This window comes from Histomonas meleagridis (assembly GCF_020186115.1).
Source record: "Histomonas meleagridis strain 2922-C6/04-10x chromosome Unknown contig_9, whole genome shotgun sequence".
Taxonomy (NCBI): Eukaryota; Parabasalia; order Tritrichomonadida; family Dientamoebidae; genus Histomonas; species Histomonas meleagridis.
The window spans coordinates 825,597-844,435 of NW_027150923.1; the positions used below are offsets into that span (position 1 = coordinate 825,597).

The following is an 18,839-nucleotide window of genomic DNA, read 5'->3' on the forward strand; positions in this document are numbered from 1 at the left end:
TAAGACATAAAACAACAAATGTATTTGGTAGTTTATCATTTTCTTCATCATAATTTAAATATTGTGCTTTGGATACTTTCACATGAATTAACACTGACATCAACAACAATAAAATAATTAAAAAAAACTTATTCTAACTTATTTATAAAAAGTAAAAGCATAATTATAAGTGATTATGAGAAAATTGTTTTTTGTTCCTGTCTTCTAAATTTTTTACAAGAATAAAATATTACTTCTTGTTGTATTCACAAATATAATAAAAAACGTACATATAACACCAGACATGTAACAAAACTCAAATGATATAATAGACTCTTGAAAGAAGAAGTGAATTAAAAAAATACGTTAAGAGCTTTTAATGGAACAAGACGAAACATCCGAATTTTCCGAATCAAGTGCACCTTCAAGATTGATATCTTTTCCTCTTTCGGAAACAATGGATGACTCTTTAATTTCAACAGAAAATCAAACTGAAATTGATACAAGTGATGATTCTTTCGCTTTACAATCCGAAGATAGTGACACTCTAGAACTCCTCCTTTTAGATCATATTACAGATAAATTGCTTCTTTCCAAAATGAACCAAAGATGGAAAGAATCTGTAAATAAAAAAATCAAAAAAAGGGAGACATTTTATTTTTCCTTAACACAACCAAATTTTGACGTTGATATACGAGCAGATTCACTCAAACATTTCCACCATTTAGAAAAAATTAATCAAATTTTCAGAATATTTAGGCATGAAATCTCAATTTCCAGACAAGCCAGAACAGTTAATTTTATTCTCCAAAGACGAAAAATCAGTAAATATTTTTGTTTATGGAAGTCAAGATTAATTACTAAAATTCAAAAACAAACGAAACAAAAATCACAAAAACTCCAATCGCTTCACTCTATTCGTCTTCCAGATCTCATCAAAAAACTGCATATTTTAGTTTCGAAACAAGCTGAACTTGAAACAATTTTAGAAACCAAAGAAACAGAAGAAACGAATTTAATAGAAATATACAAAACACAAAAACGAGAAAATGAACAACTTCGCAAACTCGTTGCGATTGAAGAAACAGAAAACAAAAGAATTTCAACTTTAAAGGAAAATATTGTTAAAAATTACGAAGATCAAATTGCAACTTTACGCATTTCATTACGTAAAGAAATCGATCCAACGAACGAAATAATTAATGAAAGTCGAGAAAAACTTAAGAACCAACTTAAAATTAAAGAAGTTTCATCAATGTCTATTGATAATAATCAAAATATAATTCATAAGAAAATGAAATTTATTAAAGATAAACTGAACGAAGCGCGTGAAATCGCAATGGAGAAAAGATTAGAATTAATAAGTAATGAAGAAGAACAAAACGAATTAACTCAAAATATTTTGGAATTAAAAAATGAGATCAAGAAATTGAATAATTATTGCGAATTAATTACAAAAAATAAAAAATCAAATGATGAAATATCAGAAAAAAATTTAAAACATTTAAATAATGTATATGCGGAACTAAATAAACAGTTAAAAAACGCAAATAAAAAAATTAAAGAATATGAAGAAGAACTAAAAAATCAAGATATAAGAATAGATACAATGAATAGAGAATTAATAATTGTTAAACAAAGAGCAAGAACTGTCTCGGAAGCATTCACAGAGAATCTTTATTCGGATTCATCGAATTTTGGTTAATGTTTTTTTAATTTAAATTATATAAATAAATGTTTTTATTATTTTTAATTTTGACATTTTCACCTAAAACTAATTATAGTTCGATTAAAGAAATAACAAATAACTTAACAATATAATATTAAAGTATAAATAATGCGCTATATATTGTTTCTTATGAAATTATTGTTTTTCTCATTGATTTATGTAAATATGAAATGCTAATTGGTCTTTAGCACAAATATATTCTAATGGGCTTCAAATCAGATGAAGAATTCATATGGAAAAAGTATTTTAACTTATTTAATGCTCTGCATTAAGATCTTCTAAATAATAAAAAAAATTTAATCGAATTTGAAAAACAAAAGTATTAATATGTAAATAGTTTATATAAAACTTAATCAATTCACATATTATATAAAAGAATATTTATTTATTTGGCAAGTGATCGTATGTTATCATACATACAGATCACAATGAATGCCACTCCAATCACCAGCAAGCACCAGGCCATTATGAACTTCGGCATGGAGTCCCTCTTGCAAATCCGTATGTAATATATCGCTGGTATTATGTATGACATAACCGGACACGCCAAACCTCCGATGAACGAAAAGATGGTATTTACGCTTTGTACGTTGATCGCAATTAGCGCAGCGCAAAGAAGAATTCCGCCTCCTTCGAGAATCCATCGAAATGTCGTCATTGGCCGATCTTGGAAAATCATTGCATCAAACGCTTGACGCATGAAAAACAGGAGATTAGGGGATGTAAGAAGTAGGAGGATCGAATAAAGTGCTTTTATTATGATTGTGAACACTTCACCTTTGGGATAATATGATAAGATGACAGAATCGAGAATGCCATCAAAAAGTGTAAGATACGGAAAGATACCACCTAGGATGTAAAGGACAGTGGCGGCAAGTGTGGAAAAGAACATAGCAACGGCTTGGCGCTTTGGAGTATTTGATTGCATCTGACCTAAGGTGCCGAAAATAAAGGGATGGCACGTAAAGGAGGTGCACTGGATGGCAAGTGATGGGATGAAAATGTTATTAAGCGTGAATATCTTTAATTGATGTTGTGGATCAAACGGTTGTTTGGCAAACATAACAACGTCATGAATAATATAACACACAGCAATGACAAGAGCAGACATAGATACGTATGAAAGTGCTCCAACAGATTTGAGCATTGTAATTGGAAATGTAATTAAACCAACACTAGCAAACACAAGAAACCAACGGCTGTAACACCATGATGGAACACCTTTGATTTCATCAAGAACAGCTTGAATGATTTTACATGAAAATTGTGCATATATAATGTTGACACCAAAAAGTACGATAATTGTGGTTAATTGTGGAATAATATTAAACCTTGGTTTTCCAAATGAAACACTCATTAAATTGTAGTAATCACTTACGCCTGACTTTGCGGCTGAATCAATTAAGCAAACAAAAGAAAAATAACTTATTGCTGCAATAAAAATGATAACTATTAAATTTGTTCCAACACCACTACGGAAGCAGTATGGAATCCCAAGAAGACCAATTCCTGTAATAATATTGGTCAAAAAAATTATGGCTCGGCCCATAGCAATTTTCGGTGGTTGTTGAATCGTTGATTCTTCAGATAATAATGGTTTTTCCATACTCTGAAGTTGTTGAGAGTCCATTTTTATGTCTGCTTTGTTTGCGCCGTCGTTTTTACTGAAAAAGTAAATAATTATATAGTTTACATTTACAGCGTAATTGAATGAAAAATAAACTATTAAAATTACTCATCGTCTTGACTACCAATAAAACTAATGAAGAAAAATATTCTAGACGATAGTCTAGAATTAAAAAGGGCATTAAGTAGATCTACTCAACATAGCCCTAAAGAAAATATCAACCCAGAAGAAATTTATCAATCTTTATTAATTCCAATGAATGAAATCCTTAACGGTATAAACATTGAAAACAACATAAATGTTCTAAGTGAAATGTCGACACTAAGTAGATTTCGTGTTTTAGAACAAAAACTTGATCAAATTGATTATCCAATTGTTCAATTTTTTTCATTTGTACAAAACTTAGATGACACAATTATTCTCTCGAAGTGTTTGACAATTGTTGCTTTTTTATCATCTACAAAATTTTTCCCTTATCAATTTTTTTTTTTACCTCAAAATGTCACATATCTTATAAATGTTCTTTCAAACACCAAATTAAAAGCAACTTTTACACAAACTCTCTTAGTTCTAAAATATTTAATTAAGAGATCGATCGATTTTCGAAATCATTTACTCGAAAATGGTATACTTGAAATCCTTAGCAAATCACCATATTTAACCAATTGTCCAAGAGCTTCAAGTTTTCTTGAAACAATTGTATTTATGGGTCCACTTCCAGAAATTTTTTATCATCAGATAACAAATTTGCTTAGCACACTAATTCACTCAACTCAACCGCAAACTATTAGAAGTGTAATTAACACAACTCATCAAATTATACTACAAGGAATTAATGGAATTAATTACAATTTTATATACGAAAATTTGAATACTTTATCCGATAACCGTCAACCGTCGACTGTTCTTTGCTCTTTAGGAGAGCTTTTGTGCGACATCCCGAATGTTCCAATCACTATAGCACAAAAATATGTTGAGTACATGAAGCAATATAAAGAATTAGTATCACCTACAATGAAATTATTTCGAGTTAAATATGATGAATGGTCTGGTCCGTTTGATGATGAGCTCATAGAAATTATGATAAATCTATTCGATGTTGTTGATTACAAGGAACAAGTTGAAATTTTCAAAACGTTAATATTGTATTTCCCATTTAATATGGTTTATGACATACGAGTTGTAGCTAAACTTCTTGAGTTTCTACCAAATCCGCAGTTCACGAAAGAGTGTTTTTACAAGTTAATGACAATACTTAACTTGAATTTGAATAATGAACAAAGAATTGAATTATGCGATTTGATTGATTCAGAAATGTCAGACGTAGAAACGATTCTTGAACAATGCTCCGATGCAGATGAAGTTGGCGAAATGTTCTTTCAGATGTATGAAGAATGGAAACAAGTTTCAGTCAACTGAAATCAAAAGTGACATACCAACACTAACATATAATTCCGGTGATTTTTCAAACAAAATTATATAATACATTAGATATTTCACATGTGAATAAATTGATTTTTTACAAATAATTCAAAAAATTTGTTATTTATTAATTTTCATCAATTTTAATATAAATTTAAATTTATAAATTATTTTATGAATATAACTTTATAACAATGAGTATTTTCCAAGATATTTTGTTTCTTATCATAAATATGAAGTATATACTTCTGTATATGTTCATTACGTAATGAAGGGTTGGAAATTAATTAAAAAGATTTTTTTAAGAAAAAAAAAATTAAATGAAGTTTGCACTTTTATTTATTTGTTGTTTCTTTTTGTTCCTATTTACGAAGAGTTAAACACAAGTGCGACAAAGGAATGTTCCTTTATTTTAGTTTTGTTGACTCCATTTTTTGGAGTTATAATTTTTTTTTAGTTAATTTCTTCCCATACATTAATGGGTATGAATTTATAATTTAAATAATTTACACAAAAATAAATCAATTTGCATTTAAAACTTCTTCAATCAATTCTACATTAAATTGAACACGTGCTATCGAAAGATTTGTTGATTCCACTACTTTGTCTATATCATTTCTCGTCAATTCCTTTCCAAAGTTGACTTTTTTCATATTTTCCAAAATTTTTTCTTTTGGTTTTTCGTTGTCACTTTTCGACTTTTTTAGTGCCACTTTCACTTCATCAACCGCTTTTTGAATGTTTTTCATTTGGTTTTGATTTCCGAACAAAGCAAAACAATGAATTCTTTTGTCGACGATCAATAAATATTGCAAAAAGTTAAGCGATGTAACCAAAAGTTCTGTTTTCCCAACAGGATTTCGAGTAACATTAGGATTCATTATTAATGGAAGAAGCGTGTTTCCGACCATTGGAGACCTAAATAAGCCACTTTTACTTGAGTGGATAATACGTTTTAACTCTTGAATAATAACACATAATGTCGCTTCCGGTGTTTCGGGACTTTCAAGGACTAAACGAAGCGTATGAAACTTGTTTTCTTCGTTCATTGAATTTAAGATTTTTAATGCTGTTGACCAAGATGACCTAGCTGCTTCAATAGTGGATAGATAAGGACCACTAGTAACTATGGAAGTGAATAAGTCACGTGGAGATGTTGGATTTGTAATAAATGATGATAATTTAATTCCATCATTTTGAAGATGTGGTCGACCTGACTTCATCAAAAGAAGAGACAGACGCTCAAGAGAAAGGAGTGTGAATTTATCGGGGAAATAAAGTGCACAACGAGAAAATGATAATTGATATGAATGTGGATACTTGGAAAAAGTAACTGCTACTTCTTTAGTAACTTCTGTGGAACCATTAAGGAAAAGATTGAGAACAATTTCTGCATTTTTTTGTGGAAACTCTGGAACAAAAAGTGATAAATAAATATAATATGTTGCACTAGGATCTGTTGGTGTTTCTTCTTGAATGAATTCTGGAATTTCCATAAGTTGTTCAGGAGTGAAACTTGATGTTAATTGAAATATTAATTCTATGAATTCTTGAGAAATTAGAGGCGAACTTGTTTTAAGTTTATCGATGAGAATAATAATTAAGCCGGATAATCTCTTAAATAAAGCAAATGGAAATGAATCAAGAAGAGATAACCATTCTGAAAACATAAGATAAATTTCTTTTCCACTTTCCTCCACGAAATATTTTTTTAATTTTTCCAGTGATTCATCTTGCGGTGTTTTTATTTTTTTTATATTATCCAAAAGTTCATTAATTTCAGTATAATATTCCATATGATAAAAAGTGGCATTAATTGTGCGTTTATTTGGCCAATATCAATGTCTTCAAATCATGCGCAAAAAGCCAAAAGATGGACAAATATTCCACAAAACCCAATAATGGCTGAAGGGTTCTCTGTGTTTGATAGCACTAATATATTATCCAAAAAAAAATTCCTTTCAACATTTGAATTCAAATTTTTTTCTTCATCCAAAGATGATCAAATGGCCATTTACAATGTCCTTTTCCTCTTTTCTCGTGACCCAAGTCCACTCATTCGTGTTAAAGCATTATCAATACTCAATTCCATAGGAATTCCAACATCTTTCGTTCTTGAAACTCTCTCAAAACAAGAGAAAAATTTTTCATCGCCAAACTCTATGCACGTTGGCACCATGGAAGTCTGTTTAGAAGATCCATATCCCGAAGTTCGTGTCGAGTCAATCAAATTATTAGCGTCCACAATCAAAACGCCCGATGACAAACATTCTCAGCAAGTTATCACAGCTATTACACAAATGACAAATGACACATCACCCAAAGTACGCTCAGAAGCTATTCATGCGTTATCGAATGCATGTCGAATTCTAAATCATTTAATCACACTCGAAGATAACCAACTTCGCGTTATCCTTCCAATCATTGTGGAATCAGGATCAACTCCTGAGGAAAAGCAGAACGTTCTCGACTGCATCTCACAACTCAAAGCAATAAGCACATCACAAACTCAAAAAGTGCTCGACGAACTTAGCAACGCAGCCCGACGGTTTAACCGCGAGCGAGTGAACTTCACCGCTTATGCGTTCGGTGTCAACAACTTCTATTTCATGCGTATTGTTGCTGACCGATTTTTGAAATCTCGTTCAACAATCACAAATGAAATAGATCTTGTGAAACCAGAGAATTTCGCGAAAATTATATCGATTTTATCTGCTTGTCAACAGTCGCCATTTCCTTTACCAGAGTACTTACAAAAGTACGCATTTTGTTTCACTCCGATTTTAGCGTATTACGAGAAAATGAGAAAAGAAAGTTTCCAGCCAAAGATCGAAAACAGATTTGTGGACTTGGACAGGCTAAAGAGGTTAACAGAAAACTCAATACTGAACGTGAGGCAAATCGTGAAGGAGGATGAGGCAATGAAAGACGCAGTCGAACTGATGCTATTGAAAAAGTCGCCAAACGGTTTTCTGGTTCAGCAATTCAATGAGAATACGTTTACGGTGTCAAAATATGTCTGCACGCTGAAAAGCCCCGAGTCAAACACAAAGCTTACGCCTGCACGGCAATTCTTGCAGAACTTTACTATCCCTTTCATTGGGAAAATATCGCCGTTGCCACCGCCTGATTATAAGTTTGTAATTGTGATCGATGTACCATTACACCAATTAAATCCTCCATATCAACAAATAAGATTGGAAATACCAATCGATAACAATGGAGAGTTTAATTACCATCCGTCTTTGTCGTTCCCAGTGTTTAATCCGTATTGCATAATTCATATTTATACAAATTTGATAACACCGGAAAACGAAGAAATTAACATAAATGAAAAGCCAGTCGAAATGTGGTTTAAAGTGTACTAAGAAAATTATCATAATTCGATATATGCATTTGATCCATATAAATTCATAACTGTTATGTAAATTATCATTTGAAATATCATTAATTTTCATTTTTTGCTTTCAATGTATTATTTTTTACATTCATTCAAAAGTCATTTAAAAAGTTTTCAGAATGAACAACCAAAAGTATCAACTTTCCCCTCCAAATAAACTACGGACTCAAACATCAGAACAAATAATACAAATCGTGAGTAACATTGTATCTTCTTCTGATAACAGAGCGAGTACTATTCATTATCTGAAAAATTATAAAAATCGAATTCCAAATCTGCCATCACATCTATGGTATACGCCGGGAGTGATAAGCAGTTTGTTAGGCGAAATAATTTCTTTTTATCCGAGTGTTTCATCTGGAAATATTGATGAATCGAATACAGAAAAAGCATTAGACATATTATCCCTATTTCAGTGTATATCAAAAGACCCGGAAACAAAAATTCCGTTCATTCAAGCAAACATTCCGACGTATCTTCTTCCGTTTTTATATTCAAATATCCCAAAGAAGGAAATCGAATATATGAAATTAGCGTCACTCGGAATATTTTCGGATCTTTTACTCGATGATTCACAAGAAATCATCGATTATTACATCCAAATCGATCTCATTCCAATACTACTCAAAATTCTCAAATACGGAACAGACGTCACACAAATAGTTTCCGCTTTTATCTTAGACAAAATTATCTCAAATGCACATGGAATAGAGTCAATTTGCTCAGATATCGAAAAAATCGCTTCAGTGGTTAAAGTCCTCAGCGAAGTCGTTGTTCGGCTATGTAAAAACTTTGTTCCAAATCTTTCGAAATATATCGTAAACTCATTCAACGCACTAATTGAGAAAGATAAGGCAAAGCCAATCATCGTCTCAATGTGGAACAATTCCTTCAAAGACATTCAAGCGACCGAGGCCTGCAGCGAAGAATTTATAAATATGTTGTACACTCTCAAAAGTGGTTGTTGACAATTGCATTTCGCTTCTCATCCTTATTAAGTGTTTGTTTTGTTTCATATTCATAAAACTTTCAAATTAAAATTCTTTTTGTGAGTGAGATTTTGGCATCAAGCTTTGATGTGCCGAAGAGTTCTCTTCTATTCAAATTCAAATTATTCCATTTGAGGAGTCATCAGAGATCATTTTGAGGGCTTTTCATTAATTTCTCCACTTTTTCGTTCAAAAAGTGGGCCCATTGAAATAACAAAACTGACAAAATTAGATACAATGTCAGTTCCAACCACATCCATTCTCACAGGAAGCAAACAATCGTCGACGCCGTCCTCTCTTCCAGTATCAAATGTAATCGGCACATCGTACGATACTCCTCAGTCAAGTTCCATTCTTTCCGGTTCAGTAATTAACGAAGTATCCAGACTTTCAGATGTTTCGGAGCGGCGTTCAACTGCCGAAAGGCCGATCGACATGGAGAAGCTCAATGAAGAGCGGAGTCATTGGCTCAATCAAATCCTTGCGGAAAATCCACAAATTCTTGCGATGCGAGAGAAATCATTACAAGTCTCTGGCGGGTTTTCCTTTGCCAATGTTACGCATACTCAAACGTTTACGGCATTATCGTGTATTGATCGGAAGACAATTCTTGAGCTAATCTATCAACATCTTCAAGCAATTGGTATGTACCGTACGGCCGAAGTGTTATCTAATGAATGTGGACATGTTTTTCAAACATCAGATCAACCATGGGATCGAACAGATTTACATCTCTTGACATCAATTGCAGTTGGCCATCGCGAAGACCCATGGAATGTACCAGCGGACTTAAACCATGAAAACATTACTGAGTATTTGGAGGAAGATTTCTTTTCATCGCCATATCGAGAAGATCCGAAGACAATTTGGGACGAATACTTTAATCCGGACTTAAACTGTCGCTTTAGTGACCCTAATAATCACGACTATCAAAACCTTACTGCTGCATCATTAAAACGATTAATTGTATATCAATGTACAACAGAAGTTCATGGTATTAATGATGAATGTCAACAATTATTCTTTTTGACAATACATTCTATCACTAGTGCGCAACATTTTCTTAATCATATTGTTGAATTATTTGATCTTAACTTGGAAGGAACTAAATATGAATCAGAGAAAATCGAACAACAACAAATCTCTGACTTACGTAAAAGTATCATAAACCTATTAAAGAAATGGATCAATTATCATGGATTATTCATTGGTAAGAAGACGATTGATTTGATCCAAAAATTCTTGACAAGAATTTGTAATGATCCGCAACATGAAAAACTTAAAGTTTATGCTCAAGCAATCTTAAAGACATTAAAGACTGGATTAACTTATGGTACTAAGAAAGGTACATGTAACTTTGATCAAGAACCGATGATCAAAGATCCACAAGTCTTATTTAAGCCAAGTTTATCGATATTAGATCCAGAACCTCTTGAAGTTGCACGTCAAATAACGTTAATATATCATAAGAAATATGCGTCAATTCATTCATTAGAATTTATCGTTGCATTAAAGTCTAGAAAAGCAACAATTCAAACGCAAACATTAAATGATTTCTTCCAATTCGGTGAAGATATTACACGATTAGTAGCAGATGCTTATTTAAGTTCCACTAATAAGGATCAAGCATATGATCGAATCTTTGAAATAATTAAGCAATTTAAAGAATTATGTAACTTCGATGCAGTATCTTGTTTGACACAATTAATGTTACGAGATGATGTTTGTGCATTCTTATCAAAAGATCCAAAAGATAAAAATAATTTGGAACAAAAGAAAAATAAATTATTGGAAATGTGGAAAGAATCAGGTGAAAATGATAAATATGAAGCAAAGAAACCAACGCCATATGAAACTTGTTTGACTCAAAGATTCGAAGGTTGGGTCCCTTGTATACCAAATATGCACGCAGAAATTAAAAGAATTGATAAGAAAGTGCTCCAAATGAATGATTATATCGACGGATTAATTAATTGGGAGAAAATGAGAACGTTAGCAGAAAGATGTACAATCTTATATAGGTTCCAAAATCAAGCTTATAATTATTACACAATCCCACAAATAGAAAAGGTAATATTGCAAGGTACTAAGATGTCGGCGCAAGAGATTGTTAGTAAGTTGGAGGAGAAATTGTTGGAACAAATGGAAATTACTTAGAACATCAAAACTTTCGTGATGTAAAACCGTAATAAACGAACGAATAATTGGGTGAATTTCTTTTGAAAATAATCGTTGTATATGAAAAAGTTGTGTAAATCACTCAAATCGAAATTTTATACATTTTACAGCAATTTTAATTACAATGCAATGACTTCTAAATACCACCTACTTATAGGAGATGGGAAATTATATAAAATTCTATTGGAAAACAAGATAGAACACAAATTTGAAGCATTCCTACGATTTTTGATCACTATTTTCAATTTTTGAAATATAAACATAATGCTAAATATCATTTGAATAAAATAAAAATTAACATTATTTATTTAGATATACTTGTTGGCTATGTGAAATTGTGGTGATACACGATATGGTGATGTCACAGCTGTTGGCTAATTATCATTATTAGATTTGAGTGATGATACAATTGTTAATATTATTGATGAATCTGTATGATTTTTGATTGTTTCCATTATCCCATGGATTAATCAATAATCCTCTTCCCCAAGGAGAGCTACTTGATCCATTTCTGGTTTTGTTTTTTCGATAATTGCTATATTTCCACGCGCTATCCACAGAAGAGTCACATCACCGATTGCTTTCACTCCATTTGATAATTATCAAAGTCATTCGCCACAACTTAAAGTTATACATTAACTAAAACACCAAAAATTCAAATCAAAGTTTAGTAGAACGCAGGTATGTTTGCGTATTTCATTGGTCTATAATTCTCAGGTATTGGCTGAGCCTCGAATTGTTGGAACTTGTAATCCTTCAGTGACAAGTCCTCGTTATATTCCATGAGCACGACCGCTCCTTTGTTATCCATTTGTCCGATATAATTTGGTGCAGAGAATATTGTAATACATTTTCCGTTATGCATTACGCCATAACCATTTTCTTGTACCTGATGCGATCTAATCAACAAGTCCAAGTTATTCTTTTGTAAGAATTGTTCAGTTACATCAGGTCCAAATGTACTTGTTACACCTCTTGGCGATGGCGCGAAGCCATTTTCTTCCATAGGATCACTCCATAAGATATCATTTAATGGGCCTGTTTCAGGTGGCTGTGAAAATCGATCCATTCCATTAATGTCTTTAATGGTGATCGATTGATCTCTAAATAATCCGCCATGGATTACTAGTGTCTTACCATTAATTATATGGCCTAATGGTAAATAATTAAAGAAATCACTAAATTGCTTATAGATGTTCGAGTTGTATTTGCTAGTGCACTCACGTGAAAAGCCATACAATGAATTCATGGTCATGGTTTCATGATTCCCTCGATTCATATAGACGCATTTAGGATTATATAACTTCCAGGCAAATAAGGTTAATAGAATTTCAACACCCATTGACCCGCGATCAACATAATCGCCATTGAACAAATATGGATTATCAGTGGATGGCTCCCCAAATTGCTTAAATATATTAAGAAGATCTTGGTATTGACCATGGGTATCACCAACTATACGAATATGGCCTGGTTGTGTAAGATCAACAATATTGGCCATTTGTTGATTCATGTCTTTCATTAAGGAAATCATGTGAGTGACAACCCTGGTGGGTGGGAGCTTGTTGTTAAATAAATCTGTCATTAATTGACGGACATAATCGAGAGTGAATTCTGGAAGTTGAACTTGTTGTGTAGGTTCATCTTCAGGAACGGTAATAACAAGATTGTCATCATCGTTGCTCATTGCTTCACGATATCCTTTCATGAGTAACTGCTTCTTTGCAAATTCCATTTGGTCCCTCCAAAACTTTTCTTTGGGCTGTATTTTAGCAGCGCTAAGGAAATCATTATATGAGTCTTTCCAATCAAGAGTACAACCTAAAGCTTGGCCACGACGATAATATGCTTTTACATTTTGTGGATTTAATTCAATTGCTTTTGTTGCTGATTCTATTGACTCTGCGTATTTTTCAATTTGTAGTTGTGCTGCTGAAAGGTTTGTATAAATTGTTGATAAAACAACTTTGTTTTCAGGTGGAATCTCTTCGATAGCAAGTTGATAACACTTACAAGCATCGAAATATTTTTTAGACCTGAAAAAGTTGTTTCCTTCTGCGTGTTGGGCCGAAATTGTTTGCGACATGGTTCAAAGAATAATATCGCCGATAATATTTTTTGTGAAGAAATTCACCGTGGTCCGATCAAAAGTGACAGTTCATTGGTTTTATTGAGTAAATATAACATATATATAATTGTCTATGCCTCATTTATTTATTTAAAGAGGAAGAAATGGCTTCGCATAAGCAGTTTTTCCTTGCTCACCATTTTTAATTCCGATTTCAACGTATCCTTCGGGTGCTTTAGATCCATTATCAATGCTGATGACAGCCTTTTGGACTCTTTCCTCAAATTGCGCTTTAGCTTTTGCATCAAGTTCTTCATCATGCTTCTTTATAATCTCATTAAGCTTGTTTTCTAGAGCTGATGAATCAATTGTTTCTTCACCATTTTCTAATACAAGTGTCACTTTTCCTGCATCTGCTGGTTTAAGAGCAAAGAGTTGACCTTCTGAGATGATTTGTTTAAATGAATCAGCTGTGAAAGGTTTGTTTGTGGTATCAATACGAACATTCTTAAGATTAGTTATATCAACACCATATGATGTGCCATGAGAACGGATAAGATATGACGGGAGGATAACTTTGCCAACTTCGGAGTTGTTGGCAACAATTGCAGCAAACATCTTTGATGTGATGTTTAAATCAAATATATATGGTGGAGCAAATTTATTGTTTGCTTCAAGTACTTGGAACTCAATAGCAGCTGAAAGTTCTTTTCCATACTTATGAAGACAAGCAACTTCAAGAATTGTGAGATCTGGAAGTACTGCATAATACTTAACGCAGTTATCTTTCTCTGCTGTGAACACATAAAGGTGAAGTTTGCAAGAAAGGAATTGTGTGAACTCTTTGGTGACTTCTTCAATCTCTTTATTGTATTCTTCTTCGGTTGCAAATATACCTTCAGCATCAATGGCAGGATATTCGCGATCTGTGATAAGAGACACTTCAACAGAACCTTTGTTTTCACAATATCTGAAATAACTAAGTAAACGACGAACTGGAAGATCTCTATAAGAACGAGTTGTTAGTTTTTCAATTTGAGGAACAACAAGCTCTGGATGGTAAGAAAGATAAAATGGGTCATTAAGCTTTGTGAGACCAGTATGTGTAATTTTGAGAACTTTTTCGTCAAGATCTCCTTTAATTGCTTCTGGAATTGATTTAAATTGTGCTTTAGTGGAAATGGTTGGGACAAGCATTTCATCATATTCAAACTTATTATGAAGAACTTGACCAAATCCTTCTAAAATAGAGTTAATTCCATACCAACCATTTGGTAATTGGATTGTAGTATGATCTAGAGGATATCTATCATCAACTAAGCCAAGTCTAATAATTGCTTGATATTTATCAATGAATTCTTGATCAATCATCAAAAGAATGGCTGTGCATTGAAACGCCTTCTTAAATACGACGGTTAGATGAGGTGACCCTCAGAAAATCATTGGAAAATGGCTAGTTTTCCTTTCAAAAAGATTTTGGTCTCGCCCAATATTTGAATGAAAGACGTTTATCATCAAAGCCAAACCTTTCACTTTCACATTAAATGTTTATATATTGATTTAAACCTATAAAAACATATCATTTTACTACTGACGTTCTATCCAAAAGTATTTAATTTATATTAGATATATCATTTTTAAGCAGATCCTTATTGTTAATAAATTCAAAATATTATCTTCATTCAAATTAAAAAAAGATTACTGCTATAGATATTAAATCTTGTGTGGGCTCAAACAAGGAACGAAGAATGATTTATAAACTTGCTTGATATTGTTTCCAACTGGAAAAGACGATTAAATAAAACTGAAAAAAAGCTGCTTTGACTTTTTGAATGACACTTTTCCTTCAAAAATAGAAAACGGTTTGGCCATCCATTCCGTTACATGCCAAAATCAGTTGCAACTCCACGTAAATTCCTTGAGCTTGCTGCTCGACCAGATGCTAAATGGGTCAAGGTCAAGAAAGTTAAAAAGAGCGGTGACACAAAATTCAAGCTCAGGACTACAAAATATCTTTACACATTAACTGTTAAGCAACCCAAGTTTGTTCAACTTGTTACAGAATCAATTCCTCAAGGACTTGAAGTAATCTATCTTGACAAACGCGAATAAATAAACTTTTAATTTTTTTTTTCTCAATGAAATTATTTCATATAAATCTTTTCCTCAACTTTTTTTTTAAAACTCAAAAATTTTACCGTATAATATTTACAAAAAAACAATTATTGTTATCCAAGACCGAGTAAAAATTTCATCGACTCTATCGGGTCCCCCCTAATTAGGGGTGCATATTGGGGCACCTCATTCGACTCAAGCACCAATTCAACTTCGGGTGAAAACGAAAAAATTTCTGGTGTTATTTCAGACTTTGGCTGTTCATTTTGATTTCTTTTCACTGCTGTTTGTTGACTTACGTTGGAATTTCGAAGATAAGTTTTTGATTGTGGATTTCCACTTCTTTTTTGTGCATTATTTGTTGGTTTCTGTATTTTGACTTGCTGTTGATTTTCAAGCATCATCTGTTCGTACTGTTCAACATCATCTGTTACTGTAAACATGTAAGTACATGGACCATCGTTATCGAATAAATCAAATAATGTTAGATCTGTATTCAAAATTGGTTCACTGCCTTTCTTTGGCTTTCTCCCACGATTTTTCTTTCCGATCAGTTGGTCTTTCTTCTTTGTCTTAGGTGATTTTTGGCGACGATTATCAGTATGTCGTGTTACTGATGGAGTTTCTTTTTCCTCCCGTATTGGTTTGTTTTCTACTTTGTCATCTGGCGCTGTACAATGCCAACCAATCCATTTATTGAGCTCTTCTAAAATTCCTGGAATGAAATCAATTCCGAGTGTAAGTTCATCTCCAGCTTTAATAAATTCTTCAGTTGAGCTACCTGGGCTAAGGCTAGCATCACCGACAAAAACACCACAATAAACTGATGAGCCAACTTCGAAAAGCTTTAATACGCAATTTCCAAACATTGATCGACGCATCTTATGTAGTGGTGAGAATTCAATATGAGATGTGTCTAGAACAAGACGTGTGTCTGCTATTTGATAAAAACGAAAGTCAACACCATCATCATAATTAAACTCTTCAAGATCACCAACAAGTCCTTCGGCGACCGTTACAAACTGTCCCTTTTTCAAATCAACCGCTGTGAAGAGACCGTTTTCCTTAACGTTGGAAAGCGACGGTTCTGGCACTGATGGAAGCTTGAGCAGATTTCCCTGGATACGGCCAAGCTCAAACGTAGTATTCTCTGTTAGCTTACAGCCAGTTTCAAATGGCTCTTTTATTTCAACGTCTGTTCTATAAATGTCATTAAACAAAAGATCATTAAATATCCAGGTGAATTGCTCTTCATCCAAGCCATAAAAATGGTTACAAAGATACTTTGATCCTGTTAGAAATGATTGAAAAAGATTATGTCTCTTTTTTCGAGAAATCAAACTTGGATTGAGAGGATGACAAATAAAAAAGAATGAACGAAATCGATCATAAAATGATTCACAGAATTCTCTGTAGTTTAATGTGGCTTCATCAATATCTATAGATAAAAAATCATTAAAGGGACTGTTATAAATATGATTTGGAAGGTTCTCAACCTTATCTTGTGTGAATGTATATGTAATGTCGTTGTCAATTTTGACGTTATGTGATAATTTAATTTTTGGATAAGTTAATTTAGATTTTCCACAAAAATTGCAAACATAATCTCCACGAGGCAGAGGTCCAAAGAGCAGTCCGACACATCTGCGATGGACATAATATCCACAATGTGTACATTGAATTAGTGAAAATAAATAATTTAGATTGTTATTGCACTTACATCTGATTGGCCTATGACCGCAAGTCTCGCAAATGTATTTGTCTGGAACAGTGTGTTGATTAAGGCCAACGCAAATTGCATGCTGCCAACATCCACATTTTTCACATCCAACTAAAAGTCCTGATATTGTTTTTTCTTGACAAATACATCGCAGCGTCCACTTCTCGTCTCCTTCTTCTTCAATAATTGTTGGAGGTGGAAATTCTACCAAAAATTTAGGTTTTGGAATGGCACCTTGAAGTGATTTTGAGCGTCTCAAAGCGTTGCTTTGTGATTGTGCCATACTATTTCGTAAATTTTGTTTTGTATTATTGCTTATTTCAGAAAATGATGGGATAAATAAATATGGCATAATGTTGTTTGGTCTTCCAAGCAGATGTGGTTCTTCTGTAATTTGTTCTTTTGCTTCTGTTTCTATTTCTATTTCGTTTTCGTTCATCATTGTCACTTTTTTGTAGAATAGTTTTTTCTTTTTCTTTTTCTTCTGTTTGCGCTTCATTGGAATGCATAATACATTTAGGGATTGAATTAATAATTTTAATGTATTTTTAAATTTATAAAAAAAAATAAAATAAAAGTCTTTTTTATGATTTATAGATATGACTAATCTTTTATGAAAAATTATATGATCAAGATTTTGTAAAATCGAAACATGAAAAAACATGATTTATTAATATTATTTTTGATTATAGCTCATTTAACTTCTTTTTTTTTAAACAATATTTGTTAAAGCTCATCGAAGTGATTATGTCTTCCTTCTTATTAACTCTGAACTTGTAGACATCTAGATTTCCGAATTTTAATTTTTGGTATTTATTTGAAGTCATTATTACCGATGTTCTTATATCTGAGAAAGCACCAGAATCAATTTTTGGCTCATTTTCTCCATTGAAAAAGATGCACCCAAGTTTAGTGCATTTAGAGAATGCATATTTCCCAATATATTCAATGTTTTTACCAAATATTAATATCTCTAAATTTATACACCCTTTAAAAGCACTATTTCCAATTTCTGTTATGGAATTGTTTAATATAAGATATGTTAAGCTAATACAAGAAAGAAATGCACCTTTTTTGATCTTTCTTAATTTTTCTCTAAAGTATATATTTTTTAATTCATGACAATATTCAAACGCATAACTTCCAATTGTTGTTACAGGAAACGGAACTTCAAATTTATCTTTATTACCGCATGGATAACAAACAATGGTTTTTAAATCTTTTGTATATAAAATTCCATCATTTTGATAATTAGAAAAATTCAAATTTCTTTTATCGACATTAATGTATCGTAAATTTTGACAACATCCAAATGCATGAGATCCAACAAAAGAAACATTTATTCCAATAGTAATACCATTTAAATTCGAACAATTATAAAAAGCTTTTTTTCCAATAGAAGAAACAGAATCTGATATTAATGCCAGTAAAAGTTTATTACATTCACAAAATGTAAAATCACCAATTTTTGTAACATTTTTTCCCATAGCTATTGAATCTAAATTAGAACAATTATAAAAAGAAAAACATTCAATAATAATAAGTGAATCAGGGAATGTAACATTTGATAATTTAAAACATGAATAAAATGAATGACTTCCAATATATCTTA

The 18,839-nt window shown here is 32.2% G+C and overlaps 9 protein-coding genes across 9 annotated transcripts; 4 read left to right on the forward strand and 5 right to left on the reverse strand.

Moving 5' to 3' along the window:
* Positions 1-2,093: 2,093 nt before the first annotated feature.
* On the reverse strand, positions 2,094-3,338 carry GO595_009466 (Transmembrane amino acid transporter protein; the record flags this gene model as incomplete). Its single annotated transcript, XM_067923154.1, has 1 exon — positions 2,094-3,338. One exon carries the CDS (start codon positions 3,336-3,338, stop codon positions 2,094-2,096), a length of 1,245 nt encoding a protein of 414 aa, XP_067770468.1.
* A 1,940-nt stretch (positions 3,339-5,278) lies between these two features.
* Positions 5,279-6,253, reverse strand: GO595_009467 (uncharacterized protein; the record flags this gene model as incomplete). The annotated part of the gene is made up of 1 exon (XM_067923155.1): positions 5,279-6,253. One exon carries the CDS (start codon positions 6,251-6,253, stop codon positions 5,279-5,281), a length of 975 nt encoding a protein of 324 aa, XP_067770469.1.
* Positions 6,254-6,598: 345 nt separating this feature from the next.
* On the forward strand, positions 6,599-8,125 carry GO595_009468 (uncharacterized protein; the record flags this gene model as incomplete). Its single annotated transcript, XM_067923157.1, has 1 exon — positions 6,599-8,125. One exon carries the CDS (start codon positions 6,599-6,601, stop codon positions 8,123-8,125), a length of 1,527 nt encoding a protein of 508 aa, XP_067770470.1.
* Positions 8,126-8,681: 556 nt separating this feature from the next.
* Positions 8,682-9,125, forward strand: GO595_009469 (Cell differentiation family, Rcd1-like containing protein; the record flags this gene model as incomplete). The annotated part of the gene is made up of 1 exon (XM_067923158.1): positions 8,682-9,125. The coding sequence occupies one exon, from the start codon at positions 8,682-8,684 to the stop codon at positions 9,123-9,125; it is 444 nt and encodes a 147-aa protein (XP_067770471.1).
* A 258-nt stretch (positions 9,126-9,383) lies between these two features.
* GO595_009470 (RasGEF domain containing protein) lies at positions 9,384-11,303 on the forward strand (the record flags this gene model as incomplete). Its single annotated transcript, XM_067923159.1, has 1 exon — positions 9,384-11,303. One exon carries the CDS (start codon positions 9,384-9,386, stop codon positions 11,301-11,303), a length of 1,920 nt encoding a protein of 639 aa, XP_067770472.1.
* Positions 11,304-11,991: 688 nt separating this feature from the next.
* Positions 11,992-13,410, reverse strand: GO595_009471 (serine/threonine-protein phosphatase 5; the record flags this gene model as incomplete). The annotated part of the gene is made up of 1 exon (XM_067923160.1): positions 11,992-13,410. One exon carries the CDS (start codon positions 13,408-13,410, stop codon positions 11,992-11,994), a length of 1,419 nt encoding a protein of 472 aa, XP_067770473.1.
* Positions 13,411-13,542: 132 nt separating this feature from the next.
* Positions 13,543-14,763, reverse strand: GO595_009472 (proline--tRNA ligase; the record flags this gene model as incomplete). The annotated part of the gene is made up of 1 exon (XM_067923161.1): positions 13,543-14,763. The coding sequence occupies one exon, from the start codon at positions 14,761-14,763 to the stop codon at positions 13,543-13,545; it is 1,221 nt and encodes a 406-aa protein (XP_067770474.1).
* Positions 14,764-15,276: 513 nt separating this feature from the next.
* On the forward strand, positions 15,277-15,504 carry GO595_009473 (ribosomal protein L38e; the record flags this gene model as incomplete). The annotated part of the gene is made up of 1 exon (XM_067923162.1): positions 15,277-15,504. The coding sequence occupies one exon, from the start codon at positions 15,277-15,279 to the stop codon at positions 15,502-15,504; it is 228 nt and encodes a 75-aa protein (XP_067770475.1).
* Positions 15,505-15,620: 116 nt separating this feature from the next.
* Positions 15,621-17,510, reverse strand: GO595_009474 (PHD-finger family protein; the record flags this gene model as incomplete). Its single annotated transcript, XM_067923163.1, has 1 exon — positions 15,621-17,510. One exon carries the CDS (start codon positions 17,508-17,510, stop codon positions 15,621-15,623), a length of 1,890 nt encoding a protein of 629 aa, XP_067770476.1.
* Positions 17,511-18,839: the final 1,329 nt, after the last annotated feature.